Below are 19,135 nucleotides of genomic sequence, written 5' to 3' on the forward strand. Positions count from 1 at the left end.
AAGTCTTGCTCAAGATCACACGGTGCTTACAGCAGAAGCCACTTTTTTCATAAACAAAATTGTCTACTAGACTTTCTCATCAGGTATAGAGACGTTGCCATTAAACTCTTTATTAGCAGTTAGAGTTGCTGTGATATTTCTCTATCCTTAGTACAGGAAAAACTACAAATAGCAAAGTAATGTTATTAGAGAAAAAGGCAAAACTGTAAAATATTTAATAGCAACCAAGCTACTTACTTTTATGGCCAAGCTAAACAAGCAAATGTGATAGCCCAATAAAAGGAGACAGAGTTTCTTATTGTTTTGAACCTCAGCCATGGATAGATCTACATGGATAGATCCCTTGATCTACAGTGATTACATCCTGAAACCTTCCCCTGTAGATTCCTGATCAGGAGTTTGGAACAATCAAAGAATGAATTGTCCCTACAGAATACATCCCAGGTTTTACACTGAACCACACAGTGCAGACATGATCAATAAAGCTCCTACTAATATAACTCATTACTGAGTTTCAATATTTTGATTTAAAGAGCTCACAGACACCCAGGCCACAGTGGTAACGCATGACAATTTCTGCATTACATATGGATTAAATAATAGGCAAACAAGAAAAAATGTGGCTATAATTCAATCCTGGGGTTCTAGTGATGTCATAAACCATGAGAGTGTAGTTTGAGTGATTTATGTAGTCACTGGAACCCTAAGGTGGAATTGTAACTGGGGACAGAAAAACCAGTGCATAAACTGGAGCTGAGCAGAAACTTCACCTAAAATTCAAACCATTATTTTGTTAAAGTATGAAAAGGTTTGATTAACTTCCCCCTTCTCCTCTATTCAGTGCATCTCTGCACTTCCTAATTTTGTGATGCACAGGAAACAGAAGTGCCAAGACATCAAAGGAGTAGTTCTTGTGGTATTTAATTATGAGATTTAACTATGGGATATGGTAAATTCTCCATGATTTGAAGTCTTTAAGGATGAGTTCTAATAAAGCACCTAAGGGTGCTGACTTGTAGTGGGAATTGGATACCTAGCTCCTTCTGAAAATCCCTCTCTAAATCTAAATCAAATTGGTAGGCTAAATGCAGCAATTACTCTATAGCCTGTGTTTTGCAAGATGTCAGACTAGATGATCATAATGCTCCCTTTTGGCCTTAACATCTATTAATCTTTGACTTTCCAATCTACCCAAAAATGCTTGGAAATAGTTTAAAAAATCTGCCTAGAATGTTTGTTCGCACAAGGTATCTAGACCGCATAGAATCAAATAAATTTGTGAAAGCTTTGGAACACTATTGGAATGTAACCCACACACCTCCTGGGTGTGGTGTCCTGTCCCATCTATGGCACCGAGACCACTTAAAGAGAGAGATAAAATAAGCTCGCTTTACAGCCATCGCTAACAGCGAGTTGGCTTTTAACTTGTGGTAGAGACTCATGCAATAAGCTCCAGAGGTCCGTGGTTCGATTCTGCCTGCCGACAACCGGCATCTGTTAGCATTACAGGAACATTCCAAATCTTCTCTTAGCATTTTTAGGAGTAATTTATTGTTAAGTGAATTGTGACAAATTGTCGGTACCAGGATGATGGTCTTGTATTTATCCATCAATCTGGTGCAATTCATCATAGGCAGCCATAATGCAAGCACATTGTCCAAACTATGTGCCTCCAACCTGTTCTTCTTAACAGATTACTCTTTAAAAGTAGTTCAGGCTTCAAGTCATTAATTCCTTGGCTTCTAAACTACCCAAGCCAAATGGGGTGCCAATTAGTGCTCACTGTGTCATAGTTTTTGTGATGTGGACATTTTTCTGCTCGTAATTGTACTTTGGCCACCGACTCAGCTTGTGAGCCCTAGGAGGTTTGTCTGATCATCAGTGGCCACAGGAATTCAAAGTGCGTTTTATTTACTTGAATAGATAAAAATATATCTGCCTATTTTACTTCAGTGCCGCTGCTCATGTGGAGTCAAATCAAAATTTAAAAAAGTCTCTGCAGCTGAGCAGCAGCAGCAGAGGCTCATATGAAGTACTTTGTGGATACGTTGCATTTATGCATCTTTGCATCTCAAGAAGTGTTGTTCAGCTCCTTCTTTGAGGATTGCATGGATGTAAATGAGATCACAGGCCTTTGAGTTTAAATAGGACACATCCAAGTCAAATATGCCACCGAAGACTTTATCTCCAGGAGATGGGAAAGTTCAATTTCCAAACCCCTCCCTGAATCATGTGACAGTGCGCAATTCTAAAGGCCACTGCAGCCTTGCATTTGGAATCATTGTCTGATGGTTCAAATCTGTGATTTCAAAAGGGTGCAATTTACTCAGTTGCCTCTCCTCTCCAAAATCATTTTTGATGACATTTTGGAAAATGAAGCGAGAAAAAAAAATATTGTTATTCCTTTCAACTTCTTTTTATTACCCCTCTCGCTTTAGGGAAAACATAAAGGCAGAATATAAAAGTAAATTCATTTCATGTGCTATTGTAAATGAAGAACTGAGGAGGGAGACTGAAAATTGATTATAGAATACCAATTGAAAATAGATAGCCTGCTCATAAATTAACCAGAAAAGATCAGGCCGGTAATAACTGACCCTTTCCCACTTTCTTTTGTCCTCCACCACAGGAGTCAGCGCCAGCTAGGTGGGGAATGCAAGCAAGCACTGTGCAAATGTAGTCTCACCAATGTATAAAACCACATTGTATAGGCTCCACAAAGCACATGGGGAAGGGTGGAGATGAAGGCTGTATAATTCCTTGCCACTGGCCAGCGGAGGTGAGCTGGCATGCTGAGGAGAAGAGTCGAACACTGGAGCCTTTCCGAGTTCTGCAGCGCTATCTCTGTAACATGTGTTTCCTCCCCAGGGGAATTCTGGCTGAGTTAGGCACAATTCCTCCATGGACCCCCTACAGCGCAGCCAGTGGCTTTACGATACAGTATGTGCTGTAATCAGTCAGTTCAGATGCCAATACTGGTGTTTGCTTTCATTTAGGAGTTGGCATAGGATGCCTTGAGTAAACTGGCCAAGGCAAATCAATTACTGCAAGGTAGTGCCTTGAGCACTTGAGTAGAGGAAGAATTAAGTTAGTGATGGCAATTCAAGTACTCTATCCTATCTAGTACTACACAGTTTGACTGGTAATTTCATAATATAGGAACATAATTAAATATCCTTGAAATGATGGCAAAAATAGTTCTGCCATACGTTAAGGAAAATAATATGATAAATATGCTTTTGTACTCGTTCTTGTATTGTGAGATTCTCTGAAACCTCAGATTATGATGGATAAATTAATCTGGATCAAGGATAAGAGCTAAATTTTCCTGTCTATGGATTATTTTTCTATTCTAGGAGTGACTAGAGAGATTTGCTTCTGAGGGAAAGCTTACTTTCATCAAATCCAGTGCAGGATTTTCTCAGCAATGAACTCCTGCCTTGAATTACGAGCCTTGCACAAATAGCACTTTTGTTTTTAGAAATGTAGAAATTATTTTGAAGTCACTGGGTTCGGGCTGGGGGGGCGGGAAGGGGAAACAAAACTGTTTCACAAAATAATGATTTTCGGATTTCTACTGATGGAGTTTTCCTCTGAGTCCGAGTTTGGCTTTGACAAAGATTGAGGGTTCTTTTTATATGCTACTGTGCCACCAGTGATTGCTGTTTTGGGACTGCTCTAGACAGATTCCTTGTTATGATTTATTTTGTCTCCATAGGTGGACAGGATAAGTGTACCGCTTATATCTTTCAAGCAACATGCTCACTTGAATAACTAGTAAAAATGATGTGCATGTTTCAGTCCCTGAATTCCCTCAGGAGCTCTGACTTCAGATTCAAGTCTTCATAGCAGTTCATTTCTAAAGGACTCATCTATTTCTAGTTCTGCTTCAGATTCTTTCTGTTTGGGCAGATAAATTATTGTTTTAATGGAAGGAAGGGTTGGTTTCACTTCACAGTCTCAAGCAAGCTTGTTTCCAAAAGCACATTTCTCTCTTTCTCCATACCCTTGCAGCATAGCTCAGAATTCCCCACTTGCATTAGTCCACACCTGATCATCTTTCTATGATACTGCTGGCACCGCATGCCAAACAGCTAGCCTTCTAAATGCCTCTCAACCGTTTGCAGACTTAATATCCATTTTCCTTTGAAATGTGTAAAAATAACCAAACTATTGGTCAAAGAGAAAGTTCTTAAAATACTCTCCAAAACTGTGTAGAATTATTTTTAAGTTAAAACTATAGCTTTGTTTTCTTAGTTCCACAACTGTTAAGAAAACAGTTCAAGATCATTAAAGAAGAGAGAGAGAGAAAGAGAGAGCTTTGCCGATGAGAGGGAAATTTGTATTCCAAATATGGTGGGTCCACAATATTAAGGCCAATAGGTAAAGAGAGACTTATTTTTGTGGATAAACAATCTGATCTCCGTTGGAACAGATCACCTATTACTTCCTTTCTAATTTAGACAATCCCTTCCTGATTAACTGCTTCTAAAGCTGTAAGTCCCTATAAGGGTGTTGTGAATCTTGCAGGAAACATAATTTGACAACTCTTGATTCAGTACATGCCAAATTTTAATTGAATGGGAATTTTAGGCTTCCATCAGTTAAGAATTTTCTGCCTAGTTTCTCTCATGGAACTCAGAATAGCTTTATGTCCACACCCAAAAATCAGGACTCCCATATTATGGAGCATGTAACTTCATAGTCAAGCTTATAGTATATGTTTATTTACTTGTGTACATATTGCTAAGCAACTGCATCCTATAGATCTAGCATTCTGTTGCTTGGTTTCAGCACTTCATGCATTAATTTGTCACTTTCATCTCAGAAGTTTACGTATATTTATCTTAGATGACTGTGTCTGGAAATCATTTCAGGATGTGCATAAAGTGGAATAGAAAAGAGTGACTGTTACCGCTTCTACGTGCTTTATGTGCATGTAAGAGACTGATGGCATATGTCTGAAACACCCCACCCTGCCAACAGGTGTTAATCCTGCTAGGGAATGTGGAGTGAGATCTGCTGATTCAATGAGGCGTGTGGTTTATACCCACATCCAGCTATAAGGGAGATGGCAGAGACTCTTTAGAAGTTCTAGAGCAGTGGTTCTCAAAGTGTGGGTCGGGACCCCATTTTAATGGGGTCGCCAGGGCTGGCTTAGACTTGCTGGGGCCCGAGGTCAGAGCCTAAGCCTGAGTCCCACTGCTCGGAGTCGAAGCCTGAGAGCTTCAGCCCTGGGCAGCGAGGCTCAGGTTACAGGCCCCCCTGCCTGGGGCTGCAGCCTTTCGGCTTTGGCTTTGGCCTCCTCACCCAGGGTGATGGGGTTGGGCTTTGCCCTCCCCCCTCCACCTGGGGCGGCGAGGCTCAGGCAGGGCCAGGCTTCAGTCCCCTCTCCTGGGGTCATGTAGTAATGTTTGTTCTCAGAAGGGGATGGCAGTGCAATGAAGTTTGAAAACTCCTGTTCTAGAGTGTGGGCTGAGCAACCCCGAGGAAAGAACTCAGATAGCAGACAGGCTTCATGAGAAGCCTTGAGCCGAACTTTATGGCATTGTTAATTTCTTGGTTAATAAAACCAAATCCCAAGATATGGGAGAGTTTTCCATTCAATAAAAAGAAAAGGAGTACTTGTGGCACCTTAGAGACTAACCAGTTTATTTGAGCATGAGCTTTCGTGAGCTACAGTAGCTCACGAAAGCTCATGCTCAAATAAACTGGTTAGTCTCTAAGGTGCCACAAGTACTCATTTTCTTTTTACGAATACAGACTAACACGGCTGTTACTCTGAAACCATTCAATAAAGTATGCAAAGTTTGTTTTAGAGCTAGCTGGAAAAAGAACTTTCTCATATCCCACTATCAAGGCTGCTGTTTCTTTTAGGCTTATTCAAGTTATTCTTGGAATATTATTTGGTTCCTTGATTAAACTGATTCTTAATATGTTGTAAAAATATTATTAATAACCTAGAGAAAAAAGAGGCTTAGGGACACTTACAGGGCTGTACTTCAACTCAGCATCTCAGTTTATACATACTGAAATCCCACTTGTTTGCTGGAATCTGTCCACACAAAGCTTCAGTTTGTCTTGTATTCTTTGCTTTAGCCAGATGTACAAAAGTATGAGGGGGTCATTAAAACAAGTCTTTAGGACCACAGAATTTTCTTGGCCTCACTGTAGTTGTTTATGAGCCCAAAACAATTATTAGCTGCATCTGTTGAATGACAATACGTCATTTGCAGCCTTGAAAAATTGTTTGATTTGAATTTTAATAGAATTGGAATGAAGAAAAAACAGAAGGACTTTACTTTTCCATATCTTGGGCTAGTGTCAGGTCAGAGTTCAATGGTCATGATGACAAAAGTGATCAAGCTGAGTACTCCCAGAGCACAGGAACTTTTATTGTGCCCTCTTGCTGCCCAGAGTAGAAGGAAAGTAGATAGGGTCTTTATGCCTCTCCCACTGACGCAAGGCTGAGACCAAATGAACCCTCAGTAGGACTACGGTGCACAAGTGTGCTTCCAATAAAACTATTTGCTAAAAATGACATACACCTTTTGAGGTTTGAAAGCGTTAAGATATATTTGTTTTTCCCAGTGGTTGATTTTTCTAATCTGCTTTGTAAATTGGCTTCCTTTTCTTTTATCAGTTGTGAATAATGGATAAAGAAAATTCAGAGGACATATCCTAGGACATGTCTATATTGTGTATTTTCAAAATTCTCACACACTCTGTCATGTCAAGAAATCAGGTAGATAAGACTCTAGTCATTAAACACTTAATCAGGAAGATAACTGCACTACACTAAAGTGGGCTGTGTCAGGTTCCCCAAAAAAGTCTTATCAACATCTAAGCAGCTTCATTCTGAAAATTCTTAGGTCCCCTCTCAACAGCAGAGAGGAATCCAATTTTGTGATTATCACTGCTGCTTCTGCACTTCCTGCTCTGCCCATCCTGCATATGAGTAATGCTGTTCCTGACATAGTCTGAAGGTTTCAAGTCATACTTATCAGAAGATTATGTAATGATCATTGATTATGTTTCAGATTCAAGCCACTTTTTCAAAGCTTGGAGACCAGGAACACCATTCAAAAGTATAGTTATCACTAAGACTGTTAAATAAAGTGAAGGACATAGATTTATGATATGAACCAGTTATAACATTTATTTATGCACACATATGAACACAGCTGTAAGCACACTCCTCTTGTGGTGAAATCCATTCCTCTGCATAGAGCCTGATTAATACGAGTGGAATCCACAAGGATGGTGAAAATCCATTCCTCCTACACAGAGTCAATGGGAGTGGCTGAAGTTGCTATCCCTCCATGGTAGTTGCAGAGGGTGCTGGCCTTTTCCCATTATGGAATTCTGCACCAGCCTATTCAGGGCCATCATGAAGATCCTACTGCTGTGCACAGATGCCCCTGTATAGCTGTTCCACCTGTTTTCTTTGCATGGTCCTTTAGTGGGGTTTAAATGGCGTGGAGGGTCTTTTACTGAGTGAATTTTGCTCTTTGTGCCCAGGCAATATTTCCAATAATAACTGAATTACAATGTTACAACAAAACAGAACTTTACAGTGTAGATGAGGTTGTCATCTTTGTTACTTACCTAGTACAATGGACCCTGCTCTTAGACTGGGGTTAGTAGACACTGCCATAATGCAAATGCAAAACGCAAGGATAATAGTTCTTAAACAATATTATTACACGTGAACAAGAATGAAAACAAGGATCCTACAAACAATTGCATGCATGCAGGTAGTGCCATTATAGCAAGTAGAGTGCATTTCACCATCATGGAGTGCTCAATGGGACTACTCAAGAGTTGCTCAAGTTGCAAAATATTTGCAGGATCAGAGGCTAAGTTTCATCTTCAGTTTCTCCTATGTAACGGCAGCATAGTTTAAGCTAAGGGTTGAATTGGTTGTGAGTGCATCACCAACTATTAGGAAATAATATTTATTTCAATAGAGAGACAAGGTGGGTGAGGTAATATCTTTTATTGGACCAACTTTTGTTGGGGAGAGAAAGAAGCTATTGAGCTACAAGCTTGTCTCTCCCACCAACAGAAGTTGGTCAAAACAAGATATTACCTCACCCACCTAGTCTCTCTAACATCCTGGGGTCGGCACAGCTACACACCACTGCATACTTTGACATTTAAGCAACCTTTTTCTTCAATTAATACCATTGCACTCTGAAAGGGATACCCACCTTGTTAAGATTGAACTGATCACAGCTGGCAATAATGCACTGGTATAAGAAAGAACAAAATAAACTCCAAGATTACTAGAGAACATCTTTCAACAGTGGAATAAATTGAATGACAGCAATAATATTAGAGATTATTTATTCTTTACGGATATCCCTGACCCTGCTATTCCAGAATTCAACTAATTAGATAGAAGGGGAAAAAGTAAACATATTCACTAACTGTGAAGATGAAACCTACAGGTTTTTATATAGAAAATGTCCACCCAATTTGATTTGAAACACATGATTAATTTGTTTTATTTTTCCAGCTGTGAGATGATATCTTTAAAGCCCCTTGCTCATCCAATTTGGACAAATCTCCTGATATTTTAATTGTGGAAGAGCTGGAATAAAGTAAGGTTCTTTCAGTGCTCATCTGATGTAAATCAATATAAATCTGTTGGCATTAATGGAGATGCATATTTACATCAGATGAAGATCTGGACCTACAAGATTCCCTAACTGCATATTTCTAATATTCCCACTCACTGTAACATCTGGGAACCAATTATGAACCTTTTTACACTTTAATAAAAAGAAATGGCTGCTGTTTAGAAGAAGGAGAAAAAGTCTAGACATTGGTTAGAATAATAGGGATTTACACTTTAGATTTTCAGTTAAAATGCCATTAAAAAGCATTATTCTGTTAATTCAGATCTAAGCATGCGAGTTGCAAGCTTCTGAAGGAGAGATAATTACTGGAAACTAGTGAAAAACACCTAAATTCTGTTTTAATTTTCATACACAGAGCAGATGTTTTGACAGATGGATGGACTTTATTTTTGTAACTGTCCGGGAAAAGTCTGCATAACACAGCCTAATCAGTGTTACATATCTGTATTGTTTGTTTTTTAATCATTCTGCATTTGGCTCCTATGCTTTTGCTTGTAGACATTTTCTTTGTAATTTATTTTTTCAGGCTAATGTCTCTCTGCATAGTCCCTTCTATCAATTTGATACACAAATATTGGAAACCTCTTAAAATAAATGTAAATGTTTTGTTAGTGAGACAGACATATTGATCCTAAGGTGGAGGCGGCTCTGCTGGAACAGTTAATTAACACTTTATCTCCTCTTCAGGCTAGTTCCCCTGCTCTTTTTAAAGTATACATGCATATTTGGATGGAGGAGGAGTGACGAATTAGGGACTCTAACAAGGTGTATTGAGCCTACCAGGCTGTGGATCTGGCCCTTAACACATTTGAGAATTTAATGCCTTCTCACTTTATAATGCAGACCTGCAGATGAGCTAGAGTATTTGTCTGCAAGAGGGATGTCACTGGCCCTTCTCTTACTCTGGGACAGATCCTCAGCTGGTGTAAATTGTCATAGCTACTTTGACTTCAATGATCGACAGCAATATACTCCAGCTATGGATCTTCGAGCGAATGTATGTAGCAACTTAATTTCCATTGACTTTAGTGGGAGCAGGATTGGGCAAATGATGAAAATATAGGACATGAGCACAGGAGAGGGAACCAAGAACTCCAGAGATCTAACACACTGAATCACTCTGTGGCTTATACAGTCACTTATGCGTTGTGCCTCATGTAAATATAAACTCTCATGCCTCAGGGGATAAACCATCCTCCAATGACTAAGAAGAAACCTCCCCATTGGGCCTACTATTCCATAACTGCCTTGTGCAATTTTTTCCGGGACCCTTCCTGTCAAGTATCTGATAATGGCCATTTTTAGGGACAGGAGACTGGTCTAGAAGTCTGATTCAGTGTGGCAATTCCAATTTTCCCACATTTAATATAAGATAATGATGCTTTCTTGCCTCACAGGGGTTTTGTGATGCTAATATAAATTAATGTTAGTAAAGCACTGGTAGGCTGAAACATGCTACGTAGTAGCAGTAGATTAAAAATAATTTGAACAAATCTACCTTGCTCTCACACACATGCAAAAGTTTGTGATACTCAGTTCCAAAGCAACCAAATGTTAAATGGCCTCTTTCCATTATTCCTCTTGAAAAGGAACAGTATTGAAAGTGCCCTGATGCAAAAATGTCCATATTTTTTTTAAATCTTGACATTTCTGTAAAAATATAATATAGTCAAAATAATATAAGTCAAAACCCAAGATAAATGAACAATGAGGCTACAAGTAATGCACATGCAGCATTTAAAATTCTCTGACAATTTGCACATTAAAGTTTCTGGCTCTTGGTTACTTCCTGTTCATTTTCTTCCTGCCGCTCCTGTAGATATATTCTCCCATCTTCTATATTTAACTGACATACTATATTTCTTGTGTTGTCTTTGTTTTGCTTCCAGTGTCTTACACTTTGAGCTCATGTACTTAAATACTCCACTCTGCTGGCATTGTCCTTCACATTAACAATATCCTGCTGGCCTGAGGGCATGACAACAATATGTCCTGCTGCCAAGTGGGACAAGCCCAGTTTGAGACAGACTAAGTCTTTCCAGGCCTTCAGCCAGGAAGGCGGGATGGATGCTTTGTAGTAAAATTGACACATACAGTCACCAACTTCAAGAAGAAGGGTTATGTGCCAGGTTTCACAGTTAGAGGTATGTGAATGCCAGCATGCCAGCCTCATTAGGAAGGGATAGAAAAGTAGAACTCTGGTAAAACTGGTGGAGCCTTTAAGGCCTGAACAGACTGACAACTGTATACTTTGGCCCAGAGCCTCAAAGGTAAGTACCTTTAAGGCTCTGGGCCTTTGTACTTACATGTAAACTTTCATCTAAGACTCTCCATTTGTCTTATAAACATTAATTAATTAAGCTTTATGGTATCTGTGAGATAGGTAATTATTGTCATCCCTGTTTGATAGACACAGAGAGGTTAAGTGGGTTGTCCAAAGTCACATATAGCAAACCAGTGGCAGAACCCAGCAGTCTGAACTAACAGTCTGAGAGCTTGTCTATACTACCACTTAATTTGATGTAAGTTACGTTGCTCAGAGGTGTAAAAAGGCCACCCCTCTGAGTGACATAAATTACATCGGCTTAAAGCGATGTCCACACTGGCGCTAGGTCATCGGGAGATTCTCTTCCACCAACATAGCTTCTGCCTCTCATTGAGGTGGAATAATTATGCCAGTGGGAGAGCGCTCTCCCATAGGCATAGCACATCTTCACCAGACACGCTATAGCAGAGTGGCTTCACAGTAGTGTAGACTAGTCCTGAACCCAGCACCCTGAACACGGATCTAACCAATACACACCCACACCTTCCATTATTGTAGTAGATTCCTTGGAGTCAACATGTGTTGAGATGTTGAGCCTGCCGGAATGCATATGAAGTGCTGCAAACAGTTACATTACAGACTCTTGTTTCCCCTAAACCCACAAAGGTAGGAAAAGTCAAGAGGTCACTTTGAAAAACCAGACCGCCATTCCATAATGCACAGGTTCACTCCATAATGCACAGATAAGACTGGTGACACAGCAGTGCCACACATTGCATTGCAACAGTGCAGAGCCTGATTCCACTCCCATTGGAATTATTATTATTATTTTATTTATTAATCATCATCATCACTGTAGCACCTAGGAGTTCCCATCGTGGACCAGGACCCCATTTGTGCAAAGCACTGTACAAACGTGGAACAAAAACAGCTCTAAAGAGTGTACAGTTTAAGAAATGAAGGAGCATCTTGCCATTGTTTTAAGTGCAAGCAGGACTGACCTGGTGACAGAGCAGGAAACTTCACTATGAACTTATTCACTAGATGAGAGCTTAAATCAGAATCATAACTTTATTTTTATGTCATTTATTGTGGTCTAATATCCTCCTTTATTTATTTTTTTAAAGCTGTGTAAAATGTATAAAGAAATCTAATCTGTTAGAGAGGTGTATGAGAATTTACTCTTACAGATTTTAATGGATACTTAATGCAGCTGTAAAACACAGAGAAGCTATATTAGTCGTTTTAGCTAGACTAGAAATTTTAAATGTTATATAAATATATTTATTATAGTCAAAGGTTTATAGCTGTAAGTATCTCCCGCCTAGTGTTTAATTAGCTCTTGTATTTCTCAGACATCTATGGTTAAAATCTGTTCCACCGGGAATCAAGGAAGAATTAAAAGTTGGAGAGGAAGCTAAATTCTGCTTTCAGATATGGTTGTGTAAATCTGAAGCACCTCTGTTGACATTAGTGAAGTTACACTGCTATAAATCCAGAGTAATTGAGAGCCGACTATGGCATATAAAGACATGGAAAGAGTTCAGTTCTGCTCTCATTTCCACAGGTTTAATTTGGAGTAACTGCGCTGAAGTCAATGGAATTATTCCTGATTTCCACCCATGTAAATGAGAGCAGAATCTGACTTACTGGGCTTTGGATCTAGCCCTCAATGCATTTAGCAATTTCATACCTTCTCACTCTATACTGGAGATAAGCAGATAAGCAGTATTTGTCTGTTCATGTTTAGCGTGTGAGTACATATGGGCCAGATACTCAGCTGGTATAAATCAATGTAGCTACATTGATTTCAATATAGCTGCACTGATTTAAACCAGCTGAGGATCAGCCCATATACTGTGAAAATTGCTAAACTGAATGGTATGTGTTTGTTTGCCCTTAGCTCCTAATTTATTGTGGACTGTGTTTACCTGACTTTTCTTAAAAAGCTTGAAAACTTGTTAAAAGAAAAGGAGTACTTGTGGCACCTTAGAGACTAACCAATTTATTTGAGCATAAGCTTTCGTGAGCTACAGCTCACTTCATCGGATGCATACTGTGGAAAGTGTAGAAGATCTTTTTATACACACAAAGCATGAAAAAATACCTCCCCGCACCCCACTCTCCTGCTGGTAAACTTGTTTTAAATCATTACAAGCCCAGTCCTGTGCGTTGCTGAGTGATGTTACAGTGGAGTTGAATTTGGCCTAGGATGTTTGCAAGTGAGCAAAATCAGCATCCTTTTGATTTTGCAAATCTTATCAGTCAGTTTTAGATTTTACACGGCCAAATCAAGCGTACTTCATAGCTTGGTCCATTTAGCCAAACCTCAGAATACATAGCTTCAGCTTTTGTTCATCTTTAGTATTACATGTGTTGGCGTTATGCTGTGTCAATACTCAGGCACTTTCAAGAGAGATTTTCCCTTCTTTCTTTTATGCAACATTAAAAATAAAAATTGAGAGAATCAAGGAAAAATATCCTACATCTAAATGAAACTACAACCATTTAGTCTATTTAATCATTTAACCCCTATCACTGTGGCACTGAATGGGAGTCTATGTGTCTATGTAAAACAATATATGTCTGTGTGTGTGTGTGTGTTTGTATATCTGTCTGTCTATAATGTCTTTGTGTTTTTATTAAGAGAGGTCAAGCTAAAAAACATTAAGAGAGAACACTTGTGAAACATACATCTCCAGCTCTTTCAATTTCCTGCTGGATTCTCTTAACTACCTCTGTGTTTTCTCTTCCATCTCAGTTGGAAGGATAACTTGTGTATTTGTCTGGTCAGCACTGGAGCCAAGGATGTTGTAAGACTCTGCATGTGTGTCTCCTGGGATGTTCTTTTTAATACAATGTCAGTATATTTTATGCAAATACACATAAGCAAAACAAAACAAAAAAAATCTGAAGAACAATGTCAGGTGTATCTTACATTTTAATACATCAGGGTGCCATTACTGTTCTATCCCTGTTGAATTTTTTATAGCTGGCCTGTATGGAGGCCTATAACAGATCTAGGAGTTGTATTCTCACCTGCTCTCGCAGAGCCATGGTTTGTGCTTGAGAGTCTCTTTCATTCTCTCATCACAAACAAGTCATAGGGACTGATGCTACAATCCGATGAAGTCAATGGGAGTTCTATGCAGGTAGTGATTTAAGCATTGGACCACTATTTCCTGATCCTGCAAGCTATTCACATGAGTGGAGACTGCACCTGCATGGAGCCCCACTGAAGTTAATGGGTCTCCATGCGGTAATATCTCATGAATCAATTTGCAGGACTAAGAACATAATCTCTACCTGTTCCCAGTGGGCAATAGAACTTCACTGTTTCTCATTTGTTCCCACTCTGACATTGTATTGTTTGCTGTTGATTGCAATTTTTCCTCCACAAGTAAAGGTAAATTAGATTTTAAGGACACTATTTAGCAGGAAAAACTGTTAATTTAGGTCCCAAATTCTAGATCTTGTTCAAAAGGTGTATTCAACCAAATAGCAATAAAAATATTTCCATTCATTTTGTAAAAATTAACATTCAGTGAAAAAAGTTTCTATGTTGTTTGGATTTAAATGTTTCTCTGCAGTGTGCAATCCAGGCTTTGCAGCTTGATGTCAGAGCACGAGATATCAGAAAGTGACACTGACATATTCATTTTCATGGCTCAAACGGAAGGAAATGCAAAAAAGTAAATAAATAGATACCATGTACTATTGATGAGCAGATTAGATTTTAAAATTTCTTTCCTTTTTAATAGCATAAGGTATCATTAGCAAAACAGGTAAATAATTTTTAATTAAAGATAAATAGAATTGATGACAGTTTGTTATTTACTTAAAGTATAAAATTTAAGGCCTGAGTCCTGCAAAGACTTGTGAACATGCTTAACTTTATGTACTGTGAGTAGTCCAACCAACTTTGCAGTGAGTAAAGTTAATCATGTGCATAAGTCTGTGCAGAATCAAGGCCTAAGTGACTACAGTAAAGTTGAGGCAGCGGAGGTTATGAATTGCAGCTAGTATGCATATATTATTTTAAATGTTATACCAGTAATTTATTTGGTATCAGTTCATCCCATCTGCCCATCTTTTTTCAAAATTTTAGTTGATTAAATACAGGAAGGCATTTCTCTTAATTATTTTATTCTGGGCAGCCATGTTTCTATACATGAGATTTGTTTTGCAAATGGAAAAATAACCTATATCACAAAGGCAGAGACTACCTCAAACAGAAAGAAGGGAAAGTGTCTCTATGTATTTTTTTAGCTATGGGGGGTAGGCCCTAACTCAAAATAGCAATGAAATGCCCAATAATAAACAAGTCTTACAAACATCATAAAAGGACCATAACTGTAAAATCTGTTCATTCTGCCAAACATGCCTAATGCACTGGAGCATCCAATATACGGTTGCCAACCCTCCTGGATTGGCCTGGATCTACCATAATTGGCATCTATCTCCTGGTGACTATTGAAAGCAATCCAGGAGATTTTAATAGGCTGCTAAAAGTCTGGTCAGCGGTGCAGCAGGGCTAAGGCAGGATCCCTACCTGCCCTAGCTCTGTGAAGCTCCCGGAAGCGACCAGCATGTCTAGGTGCAAGGTGCAAGGCCAGCCTAGGTGCAAGACTAGCCAGGGGGCTCCACACACTACCCCCGCACCAAGCGGCAGCTCCGCAGCTCCCATTGGCCAGGAACAGTGCCCAGTGGGAGCTGTGTGGGTGGTGCCTGTAGGCAGGGGCATCACATGGAGCCACCTGGCTGCCCCTGAGCCTAGGAGCCAGCAGGACATGCTGCCGCTTCTGGGAGCCTCCTGAGATAAATGCCACCTGGCCAGAGCCAGCACCCCTCACCCTTTCCTGCACCCCTGCCCCAGCCCGGAGCCCCCTCCCACATCCCAATCCCCTGCCCCAGCCCTGAGCCCCCTCCTGCACTCCAAACACCTTGGCCCCAGCCCAGAGCCCCCCCCTGCACCCTAAACCCCTCATTCTTGGCCCCAGCCAGGAGTCCACACCCCCAGCCAGAGCCCTCACCTCCCACTGCACCCCAACCCCCGGCCCCAGCCTGGTGAAAGTGAGCGAGGGTGGAGGTGAGTGAGTGATGGAGGGAGGGGCAGGGCCTTGGAGAAGGGGAAGGGGCAGCGCAGGGGGTGGGGCAAGGGTGTTCAGTTTTGTGCAGTTAGAAAGTTGGTAGCTCTTGTCCGGTAGTCATGCTCCCTGCTAGAATTCATTTTGCATATGTGTTTTCTTTCCTTCACAGAAAGAATGTGCTAATTTTATCAAGGTGCTTAAAGCTTACAACCAGACTCACTTGTACGCCTGCGGAACTGGGGCTTTTCATCCAGTTTGCACCTATATTGAGATTGGACGACATCCCGAGGTAAAAACAGGATTTTTTAATACTTTTTCTTAAAAAAAAAATCGTAAAACCCTTTATTGATGTTTAGCCAGACCTCTTCCAGGCGAAATGGATCATTACTAATTTCTGTAGCACATTTAGTTGCTAGATTACTGTGGCTTCCATAGGTCCAACTTCTGATTCCAGTGTTTTCTGATTTATGCATAGGAACAGTACTAAACCAGAAGCTGGGAATGGGTGACAGGGAATGGATCACTTGATGATTACCTGTTCTGTTCCTTCCCTTTGGGGCACCTGGCATTGGCCACTGTCGGAAGACAGGATAGTGGGCTAGATGGACCTTTGGTCTGACCCAGTATGGCCATTCTTATGTGGATTACCTGCCCTCCAAAATTAAACAAATAAAAATACACCCATTTTGTCTGGTTTATAAAATCAAATGTACTTCCTTTTTTGTTCGTGACAGATATCAGCTATCTGAGGATACAATATTATCAACACCTTTGTTCTAGTGCCAGCTTTGTCCTCCAGGTCTCCTCCTAGTCAGTAGAGTCTGACACCACAGCGGCTTTCTCCCATCTGGGAATTAAGACACAAGGCCACACAAGCATATTTCTCAGCTCTCCAATTTGTCCTGACACACAGTTTTGAGGCCTGGTTTTCATGTTCTTACCCTCATTCCTGCTATCCCTCCCCTTGCTTTTGTTATTTATTTATTGAATGCCTGTATTGTGCTCTGTGCTGCAGAAAGCATGGAATAGACTCTGAAGAGCTCATTCCACTTTTTAACTAAATATAAAACTGATGGGCCAGATCCTCACTGATGTAAATCAGTGTTGCTCCACTAAAATCAGTGCAGCTATACTGATTTACATAGCTGAAGCTTTTGGGGATGGGGGCGGTGTCTTAGATTTGATCCATTTTCTGCTTTGTTCTTTCCTAAAAGGTTAAACTTTTATTGTAATATTAGCATAAGTCTATAATATAAGTGAAGCCACTTTGCCTTTGTTCTCTATGTGGCTATTGCTCTCTGGATCCTTTCAATTCATAGAACAAATTCTCTTGATGTGTTCTCAGCCATCACTTATTTAATTTATGGAGCTGAGGGGGGAAGTGCTGTTGTTTCTGGGGGGTGGGAGAGAATCCATAGTTGTGTTACATTGACTTGCTCTGATCACTGAAGCAAAATTATTAGAGTCACCTCATGGAGTTGACATTCAGGATTGCAGATTGCCAGGAAAATAAAGACATCTTTGTTTAAATGAATGACCCTCAGTCATTTAAAATTTGGATTCTGCTTCTTATAGAAAAAATAACAGATTCTTTGAGTGATGACTTAACAGTCTGGGAGTGATTTTTCTCTACAAAATGTCTTTTAATATTCAAAACATGCATCCTTCTTAATGTTCTAAGCATAAGGTTTTGGGGGAGATGACGGGAGTGCTTAGTGGAAGGATTTGGGGCTCTTTATGGCTTGTAGTCTTGGCAATTAGTAATTGTCTCTTGACCACACACAGTATGCCATTGCTTACTGCATTAAGCAGATTCTCTGCTTCCTGAGATCCATTTGGGAATTGGTAGACATATTAATTAACTCTAGTTCCGTAAGATGTGTGTCAATCAATTCTTGGCTATCTGCCAAATGTAGCTATCTGTGGAGAGATAGCAAGTATGAGGTCATTTACTTTTACATTTGGCTGTTTTATGAGCACACAGTAAAACTCACACACTTTATCAAGGATTTATGGAAAGGATGATCAAACACTAGGGACCAGATCCAACCTTGGTGTAACACTGCTGACTTTGACATTGGGATGAATATGTCCCTAGAGCTGTAGACACTTATTTGCATTTGCTTCTTTTTTGATGAACTGTAATTACCAAGATGGTCTAAATCCTTGAATTTGCTGTCATTTGGTCCTCCTGAGCCTGAACACTGCCCTCAGGCTGTAACCTCACAATCCAGTCAGAGTAAGGGGCAGCATGTAGCATCGGTGCTAGAAGTAAGGGTATTGGAGGTGCTACTGCACCCTCTGGCTTGAAGTGGTTTCCATCATAGACAGGGTTTACAGTTTGGTTCAGTGGATCTCAGCACCCCACCATACAAATTGTTCCAGCACCAGTGGCTTGTAGCTGTGCTGCCTCAGAAGCAAGATTAATTCATCAGACAGAACATGCTACCCGCAAACATACATAATCTAATAAATACATTGTGAGTTATACCAGTTTCCTGGGAAAGGCAGGATCTTGTTTAAACCTGTTCCAGATTTGGAAAGGAATACTTGAAACACTTAGAGAGAAAAATAACATTGATTTCTGAAAGGACTCCCTTAAAAATGCCAAGACTACAGCCAGAGACAATAAAAAGAGAGACCCAAAGAGGCAACATTCTCCCCACAACTCTTTTATAAAGGTTTCTGGAGAGAAACTTAGGCCTCTGTCTTGCTCCCATTCAAACGAATGGCAAATTTCCCATTGACTCCAGTGGGAGCAGATCAACCTCTTAGTGGTATTACCCTTATTATTATAAATCACTGTGAGTCAGAGTGTGCCGTGAAGGAACAAACCATAAGTACAGGGAGGCACAGAGCAGCACTAACCCAGAATGCAACATACACTTGTTTGCATGTCTGGCCAGCTGCAATGGGGAGAGAGCAAGACTTGGCCTTCTCACTGTCCTCTTTGGGGTAGCTTGTGCCCCACAGGGTGCTAGCAGGAGCAGTCTTTGTGCTCAGAAGAGTGCAGGAGTTACAATTATACCTGGTCCTTGCATTAGGGGTGGAAGGAGCGAGATGTCTCCCTGCACCCTCTTGCACACTCAGACAGGCAGTACAAAATAGTGAGCCAGATCCAGAACTGGTGTAAA

The 19,135-nt window shown here is 40.3% G+C and overlaps 1 protein-coding gene across 2 annotated transcripts in view; it reads left to right on the forward strand.

Moving 5' to 3' along the window:
• The window catches only part of SEMA3A (semaphorin 3A), a 591,215-nt gene that overhangs the window by 457,924 nt on the left and 114,156 nt on the right, over nucleotides 1–19,135 (forward strand). For both annotated transcript variants that reach the window (XM_043552476.1, XM_027823329.3), the window contains one exon: nucleotides 16,171–16,290. In XM_043552476.1, coding sequence (XP_043408411.1) covers nucleotides 16,171–16,290 — 120 coding nt within the window. The remainder of the gene's footprint in view (nucleotides 1–16,170; nucleotides 16,291–19,135) is intronic.

Source organism: Chelonia mydas, chromosome 1 (assembly GCF_015237465.2).
Source record: "Chelonia mydas isolate rCheMyd1 chromosome 1, rCheMyd1.pri.v2, whole genome shotgun sequence".
NCBI classification, from domain to species: Eukaryota; Metazoa; Chordata; order Testudines; family Cheloniidae; genus Chelonia; species Chelonia mydas.